General features: G+C 37.1%; 3 protein-coding genes across 4 annotated transcripts in view; 2 read left to right on the top strand and 1 right to left on the bottom strand.

Moving 5' to 3' along the window:
* Positions 1-3,644: 3,644 nt before the first annotated feature.
* Positions 3,645-19,212, top strand: part of LOC140945670 (EF-hand domain-containing protein 1-like) — a 46,797-nt gene continuing 31,229 nt past the window's right edge. The window contains exons 1-9 of one of the 2 annotated variants that reach the window (XR_012166734.1): positions 3,645-3,798; positions 4,054-4,412; positions 5,215-5,365; positions 6,343-6,555; positions 7,149-7,278; positions 7,914-8,134; positions 8,535-8,675; positions 9,053-9,492; positions 9,937-10,038. Coding sequence is in view for 1 of the 2 variants with exons in the window: in XM_073394693.1 (XP_073250794.1) it covers positions 3,751-3,798; positions 4,054-4,412; positions 5,215-5,365; positions 6,343-6,555; positions 7,149-7,278; positions 7,914-8,134; positions 8,535-8,675; positions 9,053-9,492; positions 9,937-9,943 (1,710 nt within the window). In the remaining variant the exon portion in view is untranslated. Of the gene's footprint in view, positions 3,799-4,053; positions 4,413-5,214; positions 5,366-6,342; positions 6,556-7,148; positions 7,279-7,913; positions 8,135-8,534; positions 8,676-9,052; positions 9,493-9,936; positions 10,285-19,212 lie in introns of those variants that run through there. The other variant, XM_073394693.1, reaches the window with a different exon arrangement.
* On the bottom strand, positions 10,494-14,487 carry LOC140945677 (large ribosomal subunit protein mL53-like). The gene is made up of 4 exons (XM_073394702.1): positions 14,386-14,487; positions 13,160-13,272; positions 11,611-11,752; positions 10,494-10,631 (listed from the first exon to the last, which is right to left on the bottom strand). Exons 1-3 carry the CDS (start codon positions 14,472-14,474, stop codon positions 11,655-11,657), a joined length of 300 nt encoding a protein of 99 aa, XP_073250803.1. The 5' UTR covers positions 14,475-14,487; the 3' UTR covers positions 10,494-10,631; positions 11,611-11,654.
* The window catches only part of LOC140945674 (dual specificity protein kinase CLK2-like), an 11,888-nt gene continuing 7,239 nt past the window's right edge, over positions 14,564-19,212 (top strand). The window contains exons 1-5 of the mRNA XM_073394696.1: positions 14,564-14,876; positions 17,014-17,116; positions 17,572-17,632; positions 18,238-18,291; positions 19,025-19,090. Coding sequence (XP_073250797.1) covers positions 14,610-14,876; positions 17,014-17,116; positions 17,572-17,632; positions 18,238-18,291; positions 19,025-19,090 — 551 coding nt within the window. The 5' untranslated portion in view covers positions 14,564-14,609. The remainder of the gene's footprint in view (positions 14,877-17,013; positions 17,117-17,571; positions 17,633-18,237; positions 18,292-19,024; positions 19,091-19,212) is intronic.

Below are 19,212 nucleotides of genomic sequence, written 5' to 3'. Positions count from 1 at the left end.
GCCCCCCATTTTTCCTCAAGGATAGTATAGAGCGAGCGAAACGCGAGCGCGCGTGAAAATCGCTTTGTCTCGCGTGGGTGATTTTCACGCGCGCTCGCGTTTCGCTCGCTCTACTATCCTTGAGGAAAAATGGGGGACTACTCGTAGTCTAGCTTATTTTTGGGGGGGAGAGAAAAATTCTGCCAACGCCCTACCATTACAAAGAACATAGGAAGGACGCCTGATCGCAGGTTATTTTGGAGGGCTTACAACCCGAATATAAATGGCGCTTCGTAACAAGCTTTAGCAGTGTTTTCAAACTATCATGAGTCATATTCTTTTCAATAGATTCGAAGGCGGGAGCTTTAATTCGTGGGGCTCTTAATCGGGTGTATTTTTTTGTTTACAGGTAGATGGGCCTATACCCGGAGCGGCGTATAAGTGGCGGGAGGGAGGGCTTTTAAGCGTGTCCTTGCCAGTTATGTGTTGAACATTCTGGATCTATTTATTTTGATCAAAATAACCAGTTCGCGGTGTGCGCGTTTTATCAAACATTATCAGTAAAAGAGTTCTTGAAGATTTTTTTTCTGGAGAGAACCTTCAACTTGAACGTAAGATGACAGTTTTCTTTACGTATTGTTTTATAATTTAGTACCCAGATCTCTTGCCTGCATCGCAGACGCTCTAAACCTTCAGTATAGAGCGTCTGGGACTGTACAAAATGGTTTAGACGAGTGCGTGCGCCGACTGCAACGCAGGCTACCAGATCTCTTGTCGACAAAATGTAACATTTTTGTGTGGGCACATCTTTAATTAACAAATACTATTCAACTGTTTTTATGAGTATCACACAATCACATAAGGTATATTCATTGAAATGGTAAAATGCAGACATCTGGAATGAAGCCTCGCGTGCAAGCTCTCTATTTGGGGATGTCGTGAGAAGTCAAGCGCGAGCAGCACGCGTAAGGCTCTCGCGCGACTCACTTTGCCCGCCTCTAGAAGTGGAGATCTTGCTCGTCGGCTACCTGTGTGTGAGAGTTAAGGCATAGTTATTTTTTCTACGTTTGAGAAGAGGGGACAAAGTCTGATACAGTTTTATCTTTCCAGCAATTCTAGTTTATTAAATGAGCAGTGAAGAATTTAACAGGGTTTTTGTTATCTTTAGTCATCAAGTACAAGTTTACGGTGGGTTGAAAGGGATTTTGTGATCGCCATGGGTTTCTTGGTGATGAGTTTCGCCAAAAAAATATCGCGCCAATTTCCCAACCGATCAGAATTGAATTGTGGCCTGACGCCGGCCACACGTACTGATTGGTTCATTTGATTGCCTGTATGGACAGTGATTGGACAAAGTAATCGTTTTGGTTTTGGGTTTACTAAATGCGTCGTTAAGGTACACGTAAGACCAGCTTGGGCCCAGATTTCCAGACTACTTGCAATAGAGAGGAAAAAAATACTTTTTTAAACCTACGAACTGATGTTATTATAAAATGTGTAATTCCTTTTATATTACTCAATTTTATATTAAATTGTGTGATCTTTATGCATGTGTCTTTTTGTGGGTCTGTTTTAAAGTCCTAGCGGTGTAGAGCTAGAAGAGAAGGCTGTATTTGCAGGCTATTCTGTGTTTTCACTGTCAATGTCACTGGTAGCCTCCCACGCAGGCGTTTTTAGGGGAGCTCGTTTTTCATCCCTCCCAACGAGCTCCCCTAAAAACGCCTGGGAGGCTATTTCACTGGCGGCGCTATCAAAAATAAAAATGCAAACCAATCAATACAGAATAATAATAATAATAATAATAATAATAATAATAATAATAATAATAATAATAATAATAATAATAATAATAATAATAATAATAATAATAATAATTATAATAGTAATAATAATAATAATTTATGAACTTATTGAATGATCACTGCGCATTACAAATGCATTACTTTACAAGAAAAAAACAAAAGATAATGCATTTTAAAAAATAGCAATAAGAAGAATATATATGCATGCAAGTAAGAACTGAATATAAAATTAATCACCAATATACAGTTCTAAAGAGATAAGTCTTAATATGCGCCTTAAAACTGTTCACATTAGTAATCGTAGTAATCTGAAAAGTGAAAGACGATAAAACAGTATACAAAAGCCTGGCCAAAAATCTGGTCTGTGCGATAATTCATACGCGAGATATTCGGAAAAAGCTTTTACAAGACAAATGCAAGGATTGTTTAGATGGCAAATTCTCAAAAAATCAGTAACGTTTTTAACCCACATAAGAGCTTTCCCGGCCGCCAGCTAAATGTTGCGTCACGCAAAAGCCTGGAAATTCAAGCGTCTTCTATGGCAAAACAAAGAACCCTTCGGAACCCGAACATCTCTGTAAATAAAGGTTTTTAGGTGCTGTAATACCTTATGAAAGTAGAAACTCAGAAGAATCGATAGTTTCTTAGACTGAATTTTAGTGATGTCATGTGAAAACCCCTAATTGTCGCAGACTCGGCGGTGTGTATGAACAATTTTTTTTTTGCTTCATGATCCGTATCCATCTTCCGCCCTTACTTGAAAACTTTCGTCCCGCCTTTTTTCCCGATCGACCCAACTGACTGCCCCTGGGTCTCCGAAGATGATCCGTATCGCGCACCTTGTGGAGCTAGTCAGTCGAGGGGAGCGAGTTGGGGGCTGGACCCTTCCAATCTTAAGCGAATTTACAATAAATCATACACTCGTAAACTTTCTAGATGCCAACTGGGTAGATGTCAGCGCCATTTACTTGTTTGTTGAATAATCATTGAGGCGTTTTTACCAAACTTAGCATAATTATTGGCATAATTATAGGAAAATACATACCCTGCTAGTAGCATATTAAACACTTTTGCGAGCACAATTGCAAGGGGAAGGGTGCAAACAATCACCCTAGTGTGAAATGAATAAAACAAACAGGAAGAATATACAATATTTTACAGATTCGGGCTACTTTTTCTTTTTTTTTTCTCTTTCATTCAGCAACTTTTGGTCAAAATCGATATCAGATGGTGTTCTCTAAGTGTTAAGTTTTAAATCCCTGCGCATACATGCATACCGGTTGGGCAGACCTCGGGACACCAGAAAATATTTTGGACCACCTCAAATAAATAAAGCAAAACTATAAAACAAAAGCCTTTTTAATATTTTACAGACATTGGGGTTCGGATTTGTATGTAAAATAGAATGGCTTGGACTCTATCAACGGTGGAAATTCAACCTAAAATTATGGCCAGTCTTTGAAAATACCAAGCAACGAAGAAAGAGCTACCCTGATCCCAGTCGCGAAAAAGAGAGCGAGCCGCAGTTTCTACGAAAAATTTTAAGAAAAACTTCTGGGACCAAAGTAAGACAGAGCAGTTGCTTCCTCAAGTAATGGGCTCCTCTACGTTTTCTCTACGACCCGCGCGGCCTGACCAAAAGAACACAGGGAAACCACACAATTTTATGACCATTGTAATGTTTGAGTTTGGAGAAAACGTATGAGAATATGGAAAAGGTTCATGTTATCGCAACATAACGCGATAAAAATGCGTTTGGGTGGCGTGTGGGGGCGACACTGGGTTCTTCTTTTAAATCCCATGAGTCGTTGCGGGAGATGAAGGTGTCTTCAAACAGAAACCATAGCAACGCAGGTTGCTAAATAGCAACGACAGCGGCCATGTTTGTTAGTGAGAAATTTTGAACGACAGTGAAAGGGTCACTACGAATTTATCGGTGGAAATTACACAAACATTTTTATTTGAAAAGATGACTTCTCTTCCATTTCTCCCAGGAAATTCGTTTACAGATCCTACGGTATGTATATTTTCTGAAATGTTTTGTTCAGTCATGAGCGTTGAAGTTCTTATGGAAAATCACTGTAAATCGACATATGTATCGCCTGGGAATATTACCTTCTTATTTATTCGATTTATATTTACTAATGTTTCTAAGTTGTTGGGGTTTATGAGGTCCTCTTTCTTTTAAAGCGGCTTCAACTAATTCTGTAAGCTCTCAGTATATTTTATCACAATGTTCTCATACTTTTAGATCCTCTCTAATTTCTTTCAGAAAACCAAATTTCATCGACCTCAAACACTTGGATGGAAGAACGGATATTCCTTGCCAACAGCCCCTGTTATAGGGATCGGCGGAGATCCAGTACCTGTCAACAAACTGACACAGGAAGAGCTCGACGAACTTGCAAATTTAAAGCCTTCACTGACTTATGGACAAAAAGTTCAAGCACCTCCAGAAGATTTTGTCCCTGCCCATGTAGGATTTGATAAGAAAGTTTTGCTTTTCTTTGGATATTTCAAGCAAACTGTGCACGAGTCTGCCAATGAATATTACAGAGTTCGACCAGTTAAGGTGTATTATTACCTGGAGGATGATTCTATTGCAGTTGTGGAACCTGTAGTTAATAACAGGTAATGAAAATGACCATTACTCAAAGTTAACATTTTAGGGAAAATTTCACATTCCAGTTAAAAATACACTGAAAAACAGGTAATGCTTCCACAGACCGAAAAGTTACAGCTACACTCCATGCCAATCTAAGACTGCTAAACTAGACTGTTACATGTAGTTCCGTAGCAATGCTGACCCTTTGAGATCACATAAAACTATGCCTGACCAACAATTTTATAGCCTGCATCGCAGACGAATTTAACCCCGGATAGTAATGTCTGCGAGGAAGGAACCCAAAATTCATGTTCAGGGCCAGGTTGCGTAAAACCTTCTTAAGATAAGAGGGCTCTTAACTTTTGTTCTGGAACAACCTATTGTTTTGAAGTAATAGTTACAAATTTCCTTAATCTTAAGATGTTTTTTGCAACCTGACACTGGGCCTCAACAGACTTAAAGAATTACCAGAACTTTAACCTAAAAAAAAACTTGATTATGGCAAGGGACAATGACTTTTTTAGCAGACTAATCACAGTACATACTCAAATTCTGGTATACAGGTGGTGGCCCAGAACAAGGATTTAGGCACTGTTTTGCAGACAGACTGCCTGCTGCATAGGCAATTTTACAGGTTAATTACATGCTGTTCATTGCCTCTGATGAACCACTTCTGAGCCACTTATAAGAGCCTTATTATGTCCATGTCTAGTCTCGGGAAAACAATTATTATTGCTATTGCCTACAGGAGAAATGTATGCTCAGTCTAGCATGGCGACTCGTGATACATGGTAAACAAAATAACGCTTTTTTCTCTCCGTGTTTTAGTGGAATTCCTCAAGGAAAACTTATTAAGCGTCAGCGTTTACCAAAGAATGACCTTGGTGAATATTGGCACTGGAAAGACTTAAACCTTGGGATCAATGTGACTTTTTATGGGAAAGTGTTTCATCTTTATGACTGTGATGCTTGGACAAAGGTAACATGATCTATTTAGTTGTTTGAACTCCGATATATCAACCATGTACATGTACTATAGGGGGGTTTTCCGTGAACTTGCTGCTTGAACTTCAAATCTCTTTCGTATACCAGACCTTGATGACTTATGTATATTTTTACAACTCTATTCAAGCCAAGAAGTAACCAATGATTTATGAAGGGTCTTCAACTTTACCAGTGTAAATTCGTAGCAGCAACAAAGAAGACCCCTCTTTTTGATACCTGTATACTTTCCACAAGCCATTAAGTTTAATTTCTGAGGTACCATTCGTCAACAATCTAATAACTTTGAAGGAAGGAAAAGTTTGGTCTTGAAGCAGCTTAGCCTGACATTTTTCCTAAATTTAAAAATTATGTACGGTTGAACCTCCACTAATGGCCACCTCTTTACAATGGCTACTTTTTTTGTCCTGGCGGACAGTGACCATACAATGGTCACTCTTGTTTAAACCTCTCTACAACGGTCACTAACTCATGTCTCCAGCTGCCAAAATAACGTTGACAACAACCAATTTTTTCAGCTGACTGATGAACGTTAGTCAAGAATTGTCACAAAATTTGATCAGTATGGCTTGTTGATGATTAATTCCGGCAATCATATTTTGATTGTGTTCCATTTGTAATCTTATACTACTGCAGTAAGAATAAATTGTCTACGATACTTATGAACCTTGCTCATTTTGTCATGTTAACATTTTTACTCAAAATGTATTATTCAAGTTTTCTATTTTTTGTTTTTTCTTTATCTCTATACATTAAAATAATGATTGATTACTATTATACAGTGTAGTAAGCATGAACTGCATGAGAACAGTAAACATATTGCACTGCAGCCACTTTCTTCTGTCCCCAAGGTATCCGTTGTGGAGAGGTTCGTTTGTGTATGTACACTGTAAGCTTTTAGTATTGGTACTCAGGAGATCAGATCTTGATGACTTGCCTGACTTTTTTCTTTAGGAATATTTGGCCAGTGAGGGGATAGAGCTTAACCAGCCGGTGATGCCAGAGAAAGACCCTTACACTGAATCCCGCAAACAGCCTCTCCGCACCTACAAAACACCTTCATCCTTTGACAAACTGAAACAGTTTCTGGAGTTGGACCGGAAGGTTTTAAGATTTTACTGTGTGTGGGATGACAGGGACAGTATGTTTGGAGAAATGCGACCTTGTGTGAGTACAAGCAATTCTTAAGCCCGGTTCTCATAAATTTCTGACTTTACACTATATGTAACTAGTCAGCTGCTTGTTTTGCCTTGGATAAAATTTCAGTAATGATATAAAAACAGTTTAGGCCCAGTTCAAATGTCAATATTTTCATGTACTGAATGTAATACCTATTTAATTTGGTTGACCTGAATGATACAAGTTTGATGTTGATTCAGACGTCGAAGGTAATTAGTCGGACTCAATTCATTTTCACAATGTTCAATGGCCTACATTGTACAATACTTACTTGTAAATGAAAATAAATTTTAGTAATTTATGCGTTAGGTTTGGCACATAAACGAAGTCACTCCACAGTCAAAATTCTTATGTGGGCCACTCGATCTTAATTTGTGGGTCGGACTTAATTGGTTTAAACATCGAAGGATATTTTCAAGTACTTAATTGAAGGGATTAGGTTCAGTACATAAAAAGTTTGACGTTTGAACTGGGCATTAGGCGAAAACATTGATGCATCCTTTGAAAGACAGAAAAACAGTTTTCAGCATTGATAGTGCATGTTTCTTCTGTATTCACCACATTTATTTATTTTGTTCCAGATTATACATTACTATCTGGTGAACGATACTGTGGAAATTAGAGAGGTGCACACAGCTAATGATGGAAGAGATCCCTTTCCTGTTCTGGTGTGCCGACAGAGACTACCTAAAGACAGAACTAATGTAGAATGTAAGTACATAGTCTGTAACTGTAGCTCAGAGAGCTACATACATCTGTTTTCCTGAGTTTGAATCCAAGCCAGACAGACACTTAGTCTTAGGGTCGGTTATTTAAACAAAGACAGGTTGACCACGGTATAGCAAATCTTTGGACCTTCAGATCTCACTTCATAATGTAAATGAGTTATCTTAAGAAGGTAAATGCTTTTCTAGTCTATGCTATGCTTTCATGAAACTGTTGACGATAAATGGTGTTTACATAAAAGCTTTTGGCAAACTGAAAATGGCTTAGAATGTGGTTTTGTTAAACACTGGCTAAACTCCGTTTAAGTAACTGGCCCTTGAAGGTTTAATTAAGAGTAACTGAGGAGAAAGTGCTGCTGACATTTCACATCTGCACATGCCATCAAGCCCTTTGGTCTTCCTTAATACATCTAGAGAAAAGTGAAAATTAAAACAAAGGCCCCATCTCACAACACTTTAACATCTTTGACTCTTATGGGATGTCTTGGATACCATGTCAGTGTAGTTTAAACAATAAATGCACGTGTCCTAAATCTAAACCTAGATACTTCTTTTGTAGCCAAAATAAAGAAAAGTAATTGTTTTGCTGTAAATAACCCATTTTTCTGCCTTATATTTCAGCATCTTTTCCATCCTGTGTTCTGGAATTATCTGATCATGAAATCAAAGACTGGTTCACTCCTCGAGACTTCATGGTTGGAAAGACTCTCTTTATTCTGGGAAGAAGATTCCTTCTTCATGACTGTGATGAATTCACAAAGAACTATTATAGGGTCAACTTTGGAATAACTGACACTAATCCTGTTGATGTGAAAGGAGAACCAAGAGAACCCTTGAATAAGGTATTTTAAAATATAATACAAAAACCTGTCAGTAATTATATTTATTATTAAACTGCTCACTGGCAGTAGAAAAGTTTATTAACAGTTTTAATTCCTTTGATTTTTAAGTTAAAAGCAGAGGTTTAGTAATATTAAGCAAGAAAAAATTAACCCTAAAAAGATTTTTGCCAAAGATTTACATGATAAATCTGGAATGTTACACATGCCAATTAGTTCGGCTCAAATTGAGTCTGATTGGACTTTAAGAGATGATGCTAGTTCTGTAATTGGCAACATTTCATGCACAAAACAATCAAACTTATTATTTTTGCATTTCTTAAGGAAGAAAAACTGCTTGTCAAGTTCTTTCGCGACAATAGTATGGTAGTGTTAAACAATTACCGATGGTTTATTTTGTTAGGATGTTCCACCATACAATGGCTTTGGCTCTCTTGAGGACAGCCTTCAATCCTGCCTGTCTCTTGTGCCTCAGCCTCCAAAGAAAGACTTCATCAAAATGCTGGAAAATGATCACAAAGTACTACGATATGCTGCGACCATGGTAAGTTACAATCATCCAAATCATTTGTGGATATCTTACTGTGTCACAGTTTGTAAGTTACAGTGAATTACAAAATACCAGTACTGGTGATGGGAAAAACCTGCCTTCAGTGACTACCAATAAAAATTATTTGTTTAAATTTTAAACATGTAATATTCGTTATACTTTAGTTTTTTTAATATCCCTGTCTAAGATGATTCTGTGGTTTGAATATACATTATCCATCCCTCTACAAGTTCCAGTATGTTCTTGAAAACTTAAGACTCTAATGGCAAGTTACCTGCTGTCAAAAATAATTTTTATTCGAACTAGTTTAGTATTAATAATATTGTTACTTTTAAAGGAGCTTATGTGAGTTGCTCCTTTTCTTTATTCAGGAAAGTTTCAGACCAGAAGACAAAAATAGACGCTTCATCATCTATTACCGCCTGGCCGATGACATGCTTACAATCTATGAGCCTCCGGTGAGAAATGCCGGAATCATTGGTGGGAAATTCCTTGAGCGCACACACGCCACTAAACCAGGATCATCTGTTGATAATCCTGAATTCTACACCCCGGCAGACTTCCAAATTGGTGCCCTCATACAGATCTTCAAACATCGCTTTAGAATAACAGATGCCGATGAGTATGTGTTAAAATATTTGGAATCACATGCTCAGATATATCCAATCACCACCATCAACTCCATCAGAGAAAAGCACGGCAGACCACCAACAACCACAGAGGAGCTGCTAGCAAATGTGCCACAGGGAGACACTGATCCTAATCTGTGGAAAAGCCAGCCAAATGGGATCAAGACAGAATACCAGAGAAGGTAATCACAAAATAGATAACGACATTATAAGAGAGTTGTAGGAGATGACAAGATAAATCCAGTCTATATTAAAGGGGAGTGATGGTTACAGTGAATTGACAGATGCCAATTTCAAGTGCAGGATTAACTTTGCTAGAGCATAAGTACTGTGATAGGAGCTTTATTACTGTCAAAATTTAAAAACTGTGAACACCTGGAATATCTCAGGGATTTTTATAGTGTTGTGCCCAATCATGATAAAGATCTTACAAGCAAGCCACAAATTACCGGTAATTTGCAGTACAAAAAAATTCCAGGAAGATTGCTGGCATTAACAGTTTTCTGAGTTTCACAGTAATGAGTACAGAACTGCCAAAACAGATATGTCCAGTGAAATTAAGTTAGCACTTTTCATCCTCATATTATACTCTTCTCCTTATTATGTTTGGTTTAAATCTTTTACAGGTTTTGAGAGACAAACGTTGTGTGAAAGGAAGACCAAAGATTGATTTAAAATAATTAATTTTGTATATTTTATTTGTCTTTTGAACACTTCAAGCAGACAAAAAAAACTGCACAATTCTTAAATATTGTATATACAAAAACATTAATGGCAGTAGAAAAAACATAACATTGTTTTCTGTATTAAACGTTCTATTTCATAACAGGTCACTCATCATGTACTCTTTTGCCTCATTTTATGACAGCACTAGGAAATTCAAGAGAGAGCTTACTTTAACAAGAAAACTGTAACATTGGAAATATTATAGATAGACAAAGAGAAGAAATAAAAAAAACCAAGTAATTTTAGTATCTTTTAGTTGTAGATTCCTTGTGGTTAAGAAAACTTATCCATGACAGATGAACGAATAAAATCACCCAAGGAAGGCACAATTCCATGAAATAGATGCCTCTGTGTGTATATTTTGCGTCACACAGTATTTTTATCCAGCTCAAATTTTTTTGTTGTAAGTTCATTCCAATGATACACCAAATGGCAACTTGCTGTTGTTCCACACAAAATATGTTCATGGTGGTGTACTAGGATAGATCTGATGTTATCTCTGTATAACAAATGACTGTGTACCACTCTCTTTTCCTGCTTGATTTTTTCCAGTCTGTCAATTTCTTGCCACTGTCTTTGTGCTTTCCACATGATCCTGTAGATTATTAAATCCACACAATTATAATAATAATATTATTTTTGTTAGGTCAAAAACACATACTCTTGCTTACTCCTAGCTTCTTTTATAAATAAACTAAGGGCGCTTTCCATTTCTCAGAACTGGCCGGCCGCATCATAGCCGAACCAGTCATTTTGACTATAAATCGGCTTTTTCCAAGGGTTTTTGCTGAAAAACTATCTCCTTCCTACACACTATTTCACAGGATTTGACCGATCTGGCTGGATAGTTCTGATTAATAGTGAAATTCTCATTACGGCGGTAAGGGTTGGCTGGTCAGTTCTGACAAATGAAAACCGCCCTTAGTTCTAAGCTGGAACTTGATGGACTCCATCCCCCCAGCCCCTGAAAAAGTCGAACTCCTGGATTGCCCCTGATATGGGCTACCTTTGGTGAATAAAGTCAAGCCTCACAGTGACCTCTTTAAAATGAACACCTCACTAAAACGGATACCTAGATCAGTTGGTCCCTGCCTTTCTTTACTCCCTTTAGTTTAATAAGACAGACATCTCCAGCGTTTTCAATGAGAGCGGGTGGCTGGCAAAATTCGCCAGCTATTTCTCGTGAACAGGCCGCCTACTTTTCTTTGGAAATTACCCCAGTTTAAATAGAGTATTCATGTGCTGTTACTGAATAAAAAAGCCAAAATTTAATGATGTCATTGCCCTTCCACGTCGAAGGTCTCGGGTTTGACTCCTGGCGGGTGAGACTTTTTCTCTTTTTTTTGCGTAGTCATAGTGTTTTGTTTTGTTTCTTTTTAAAAAACCATATAGGAAGTGTTTTGCAGCATCAATTTATTAGGAAATAACGTCACATTTGACAGTAAACCTAAAAAAGCTTGAACGCACTTCGTAAACGGAGATTACTACTAGTTATATTTGTGAAATGTGAAATGCGACATTTGAACCAGACCTAAGATGGCAAGTTGTTTTTAAGGAACAAAGCTTTTCTTTACCTTGTGCATGCATGCTCAGATGCTCAAATACTCAGATGAGTCATCTATTTAACTTCCTTCTCCCTACACCTTCTGTTGAACATGGCTAACATGTCCATGAGTTTGAGGCTGTTAGTTTTCATGGTCAGGGTGTCTTTGTCATCTGTTAACAAATGAAATAACTGTGTTATGATAGATATCTGAAAGCTGACAGTTTTTCTGACTATTATGCTGGTGTACCCTACTGATCTTAGGAAAAATGCACCACTCACAGCTTACTATTTAAACAAAGCCTTTTTTATAGGCAGTCTAGGCACTTCTCAGAGACTCATGATAAAGAAAAATAACAAAAAAATATTCTGAAGACATGTTACATAACTGTCTTTCAATGCCAGGTTTTCATATTTCGGGAAAATCCCAGATGATCAGGGATTTTACTTTTTGTCAACCATCCCAGATTTTGCTGATCTACTGAAAAACACAGGGGGTCTGTCTCCTGATAGGGGAAATGCTGGAGCCAATCAAGATGAGTGAAATCCATCGCCGCGTCCCCGACGGTACAAATTTGAGTTCTCATTTGTTGGAAATGATTGCCGACCATCACAGAAATCTGGGACGCGCCAGGAAAGTAGAAACACTACCCAATTCTCCAGATTTGTCCCTGACTGTCCTAGATGATTGGAGATATCTACGATTTTGAGTTTTCATTAACTGTGTTCTCCCTGAATTTTAGCTCAGCAGGTAAGGGACCAATCCTGGCTGGTTAGGCAGAAAATATGCACCAGAGGTGCAATATTCCTAGGGGAGGGGTTGGGGGGTAGTGGAGTGAGGAAAATGGATCTGCCTCGCTGGGAAATTTAGGAGTTAAGTTCTCTGAAATGTCATTTCCTCATTTTAAGACCTATTTTATGCAAATCAAAGTGTCGTAATATTTAGACAACAATAAAACTGGTAAAATTATTGGAATCAAACGTTTTAAATTATTTAAAACGTTTGATTCCAATAATCTTACCAGTGTCTTTAATGTTTTCTTTCCAAAACATGTGGCCAATAAAAACAAAAGCTGTGTATTCTTTAAATATTACTTTTCCATATACCTGGTATTCATTCATTTCCTTGTGAGAATTGGATCAGATCACAACTTGTGTTTTTTCTTTAAACAATTTAATTTAAGAAAACTTTCACACTGTTGTAGGCAGTAAGAAATGTCGCTTCAGGCGGTAACAGTTACCGGTTACTGCCTGATAAGGAGAACACTGCATAAGTCAGCAAAGTCGGGGATGGTCGGGAAACAGTACAATCCCCAATTTTCTCTACATGAAAACCGGGCTACGCTTAAATCAGCTGTAAATGAAATACTCTGGTGTGACCAAACAAATGAAACCTCTCTCGTAGTACTTTTTTAAGGTATAAATTTATTTAGTTTTTAGTACATTCCTACATTAGTTTTTCTTCAGAGAAAATATGACAATCACAGGAGTAAAACATGACTAATAAAGTCACGAACTGCTATTAAACAAGAGTCCAGGTTTTTTTTTCCTGCAAGGCACAAATATTGTCCCCCACTTACTGAAAACAACCTGCACCACTGGCTCTGATCCATCGTTCTTGATATCTGATATAATTTCACATTTAGCATTGGAGTCCCTCATACTTTTACTTGAAACTCTTCTAAGAAATTCCCTAAAAATTGCAAATGAACAAGAAATTGAAATATGCATGGAACCACACAACACAGGTTAAAACTGCTAGGTTTAATATTATTTACAGGTGCCAGTGAAGGAGTAACTGAAGGTGTAAAGATTAGGGCAAGGATTTTAAAGGATGCTTTAGTTACACCTCCACTTTACATCTTCCAAGAGATGCTTATACCAGAAGCATGTATAATATTAGCAAATATGTTATTAGCATGGAAGTACCAACCGAGGACACTATTGTTACATCTACTAAGTCTGGAGATGGGACTGTCACTTCACATGTGGTCATCCAAGTCATTCAACGGTCTTGCCATTTACAAGGTAAAAACAGTGCCTTCATTTCTCAGTTATCTAAAAGATCCTCAGCATTGGTCCTGCCCTGTGAATGATACCTACGACATCCTGCTCTGCAGTCAAGCATTCTACAAACTGAGCTAGTCCTGAGTACACAGTTGGCACTACAGTCAAAACCTCACTTTACGGACACCCACTTCTAGGACACCTCATTATAACGGACAGTTTGCTTTGTCCCTGGGGAAAGAAAGCCTTTACATTTTCTCTAAATTCAACCCACTTAATAGGGACACCCCGTTAATACGGACACTCACTATAATGCGAGTATAATGCGATCCATTGAAAAGAAGGCCATCCTGCATGCTGTCAGTGAGGTTTTCCTCATTACTGTCACAGTTTTAATAGTCTCATCCCACCTTCATGTCTTTTGCTGCTATTTCAACTGTCTTATGTCACTGCTTCAAGGCCATGTCGCTTGTTGGAATTTTACCCCAACAGGGATCCACTGGTTACAAGTACCACTTGAAAAGTGTAGTGTTACTATCATGTTTGTTTACTCATTGAAAAATATTCAAAATGGTCCATTTTTCCCATGAACTTGCGCTGTTACTTTATAAGTGGTGATAATGTGCCAAAATAAAGGCAACCTCTACACTCGAAAGGGAAAAATAATGTGAAAATATTAACCTGGTTGCAGGGGGACTGGACTGGGTCTATAAGGGTCAGTTATAATAGGCCATCAATCACGAAATAGTGCAAGTTTTTTTCTTAGTCGGAAAATAATTTATAACCTCTTTAACTTTACCGTGCTGTTGCTGTCATAGGATCAAAAGGACAAAACGAAACGGTGACTTTTGCTACTTGTTTCAAAGAGGCACCTCTAATAGCCGCCATTTTGAATTGAATAACAACCACGTGATATTGATGACATCATCCCCAAACCTGTTTATCCGGTTTTTTATACTAAACAGTTTCTTTCGGCGCCGTTTCTTTAGACGTATTGCAAAAGGTTGCAATCACTGAATAAAAATGCCGAGAACGTCTCGGAGAAAGCGCTCTCTTAGCTCAGGAGACGAAAATTTGGTAACTTACTACTCTAAGCATCGATGTGTTGACAGGGAATATAGTCCTGCCCCAGAAAGTCGCCATGTCAAACATTACAGTTCGAGGAGTCGTAGTCGAGAGCGAAGGAGACGTCATCGCCATTCTTCCAGAAACCGAAGTCATAGTACGCGACGCAGTGATCGAAAGTTGAGACGACAGAAACATCGCAATGAACCTACTTCTGTTTGTACGGTAAGAGGCGATATTAGTTGTCTTGTCCGGTCGTTTTATTCAATAGGTATTTCGCTATAAATTTGGTATCAAGGCCCTTGATACCTTGATACCTTGATACCTTGTAAACTTCGTACACACTCTGGGGATGAATTGAATTTCACAGAGCTTAAAACGTTTCTCGGACTTAAACGTGTTGCTTAACGTTAAATGCCAGCTTTACGAATTAATGCAAAAAAAGTGCGAGTATCTTGTAGAGAGATCGCGAATCGCGATGGATTTCAAAGTTGTCGTGACGTGACCCATCACCACTGTTGTCGGTTTCTCTTGAAATGAACACCACGTGGTGGACGTTACGTTCGGTTGTTCATATTGATAAGAAAATAATGGTCAATAAAGCAAAAATAACTTATAGATTTACATTTGTTAAAATTTAAGGGCCATACTTCCCCTCATCCCCCTTTTTAAATTTTTTTTTCCACGCGGAGTTTCTTAATATGTGAGAAATAGTAAGCTAATCATGTATGTACATACTAATATTATGGCGGGGTTCGGTGTAGAAATCTCACCTAGAATGCCAACAAAATCCGTCGTTTCCCCTGTTATATGAATGCAGATGTGGAAGGTCTGTTTACATGTAAAAAAACTGTACATGCAAGTCAATTCAGAGGCTGTGATGGTTTGGAGGACAGCCTCAAGGAGAGTCAATTAATTATTTGTTTAGAGGTTTTCCTTTATGCTGTTCATTTGCAACAGTATGAGAATTATTGCTCTGTTTATGGAGATTGTGCACAGAGGTGTACCTCTTTAAGGGTTGCATCCATCAAGGTTCAAATTATTAAAACTCCGCATGGATATGTACACACAAATAGAAATTGAACATTAAAGAAACTAACTTTTGTAGATTCCTTGAAGTCAACCAATCAGATGTTAGAAATGAGTATAGTTTTGCAATGACTGTCAAATAGAGTAACTTACCAAAACTGCCTGCATCAAATTAATTTGCAGACAGTTTTACAGCTTTTCCAGTTAACACTTAATCCCTATCCAGTTTTAACGCTCTAAGCCCCAATATGATTATAATAATATTTTTCCTTTTTGATGCAAATTCTGGTCAATGAAAGAGGTTATAAGAATAAATCATACACCAAAGTAAATTAATTGAAACAACTGTCTGCTAGTATTTATATACTATAGCTCCTAAGGAATTACAGTTTAGCACTTCTAACACTTTGCTACATGAATTTATGTAAAAATTATGCTTCCATTACGACTTGGTAAAGTTTTTGACATGTTCTCTCTACAATTTGGTGATAATTTGAGTGGGATCCATGTACCACCAAACCAATCAAACTCCAAGATGTTTTACGATAACTCTGGAATTTCTCGCATGCTGATTTTTTTAAAACTATTGTTAAGGCCATGGAAAAAAAAAAGTAATAATGGTACAATTTGTTTGGTTTTTGTTACTTTTAAGGGACCGTCACTCTAGAGAGGAAAACAAGTGCGCAAGCAAAATGATGAGCTTAATGCAACGAAAAAAAGTAATGTCATATGTTTAACAACAAAGAACAAAAAAATATGCAAATACTGGTCATTGCTGAATGCATCTTTTAGCCATGAACAATGAATATCACAGACGGGACATCTCTTTGTATTTTTTCGGATTTTGGCCAATTTACCGTAGATTCAAGAGAGGGCTTATAGAAAATAACCAAAAAATATCAATATTTTTTCTTGTTTTACACTCTACATTTGGGGTGTAAATCCATCATGTTATTGCATAAACTCGTCATTTTGCTCCTGCAATCAGTTAGTTTTTTTTCTCTCTAAAGTGATGGTCCCATAAAAATAACGCACAAAGTATAAACACATATAGAGATTGTATATTTGCAGTGCAGCTCAAAGGGTTAATTCTATTTGACAGTCAATCAAAAACTGCTCAAACAATGTTTAATGAATAAAACTCATGTGCTACCTGTGTGTGTATATTTTGCTATTTTCTATATGTTTGAAAACGGGGCGGAACTGTGGACATGATCACGCTGATGCAACATGAAATTATGATGCGATGAATTGAACCTGTGCCTCCGCTGAAATATGTCTATGAATGAATGAATTGCTCATGTCATATGGATGAATTACCCGGCCGGTACAGAAGCCAGCATATGAAGACGATACAAGCAGAGGCTTGTCAGGCGTCAAGGATGACGAGGACGGTCACCTGATATATCGTCATGGCGACATGCTGAACTCCAGATGTACTAATTTTTCTTGTTTCATACAGTAGCTGGTAGATACATGTTACTAATACATCGTTAAATCAGGACTTATTCGTTTTCTAAAATAGTAGTTTAAATTCTACTAAGCTATTGGTCATCAATGGCATCTTAGAATACACTTTTCATTTGATAACTTGTGTTTTCTCTAATTGTACCTCTATTTGGTGTTTATGCCCTTAAAAGTAGTTAATGTGTAATAATTATAAAAACTGGGCATAAATTAATTCCTGGCAATTTTTGTTAGCTGCTATCTGAGCTGACTGTTTCCATTATTTGACTTGAAATAATAATAATATTATTATTATGTTGTATTGCATTATTAGTACTCAAGTAAAAAAGTTCATATCTTAACTGATTTGCTCTTTTAGCTATAAGTTTCTTACCTTCATGTAGAAAGGAACTTGGCTTGTAACTTTTAATGTGGTTATTTTCAGATGAAATAAACAGTTTATTAGGTGAAGGAACATTTGGAAAAGTTCTTGATTGTTTTGACAGGTAAGTTTTGTTCTCTACCTAAATTGATTTGCATGTTTGTGTCAAAGTGAAGAAGGAGGGGTTTGTGAGGAGTGGGAGGGGGGAAGGGGCAGTAATGCAATGATAAAAGGTTACATATATTCCATTCCTCACCCTCCCTACCCCCTACTCTCTAGCTCTTTGTAATCATTCTCACTTTGCTCACGACCTGTTGCTTACTTTTTAGTTTTCATAGCACAAATTGAGCTGATAAATAGTCTATTGACCAATTCAACTTCTACTTTAGATTAGTTTTGATTATTTTTGGCCAAGTGGTTACCAGACAATTGCCTGACTAGCTTCAAACAGTTTTTTTTAATTGCAAAGTCCCCAGGGCGGATGGATTAATTACTGAAATGTAGCTAGTCTTACAGCTGTATGAAAGGCTTACAAATACTGGTTATTCTGAATAACCTGCTTGTTTTGTGAATGGTGAAAGAGCACAATATTAAAAAGTGCTAAACTAAGTCACTCTCTTTTACTTTAGATAGACTTTCTAGTGTAATATCAAGCAATTATTTATACCTTCAAGAATAAGAGGAACAAAAATATATTGATCCATGGGAATTTTTTGCTCTCTCTCATAGGAAAACCAACACGTATGTTGCTGTGAAAGTAATTAAAAATGTTGAAAAATACAGGTTTGTAGATAAATAAAGAAATAAAGAAATAAATAGCAAATAATAATTATTTAAAGTTAGCACCACCTAATTTATTTTTAAGTTTCCAGCAACACATTAACTTTCCCCTCCTAATAGCTTTTTCACTCTGTGAATTGTTATTAATGATAATTTATGCATAAACAACAACTGGCAACAAACATTGCTTATCATTTTCATAAACTATAACTAATATTATTTTGAATTTGTCAATAATCTGAGTGAAACAAACAATTTTGATTTTGAAATTTTTTGTCCAAATTACTGTGGAATGGCCCTTCTTTTTCTTAGTACCATTCTTGATCAAATTGGGATTTCGAAATGTTGGTTTTTGGGATAGAGGAAAACTGGAGTGCACAAAAAAACCTTTTGGAGCATGGACAAAAACCAACAGCCAACTCAAACCACAGGTGGCGTCGCATCCAGGATTTTAGCTTTGGCCACCCTTGCCATGTTTTGGAATAAATGGATGTCTGGAATAACATAGGCCCTGAATTATCCTTGCTGTTATGTCAAATTCTCTCTTTGTTCATGAACAAAATATAGGGAAATTTGAAACGAGAATCTAGCAATGTTATTAATATATTATATATCATGAAGGTGACTTGGGGCTTTTGCCAGGTACCTCTTAAATTGTTGTGTATTATATGCACAAACAGATGTTTTCAATAGTTATTCCTACCTTGAATCTAACAGCTTTTTAAATTTTTTTTAGAGAAGCTGCTAAGTTAGAGATCAAAGTTCTGGAAAAGATCCAGCAGAGAGATAGAAATGGAAGGAGGTATTGGTATCGTTTAGATTTTAATTCCATGATAGGTGAATCTGCTAATTCTAATTGCTCATGTTCTGGCTACATGGATGTTAAATAATCGTGGGGATGGGTTCTTAGTGTTTAAGAGCAAC

Source organism: Porites lutea, chromosome 8 (assembly GCF_958299795.1).
Source record: "Porites lutea chromosome 8, jaPorLute2.1, whole genome shotgun sequence".
Taxonomy (NCBI): domain Eukaryota; kingdom Metazoa; phylum Cnidaria; class Anthozoa; order Scleractinia; family Poritidae; genus Porites; species Porites lutea.
This window is presented reverse-complemented; position numbering and strand designations above follow the sequence as displayed.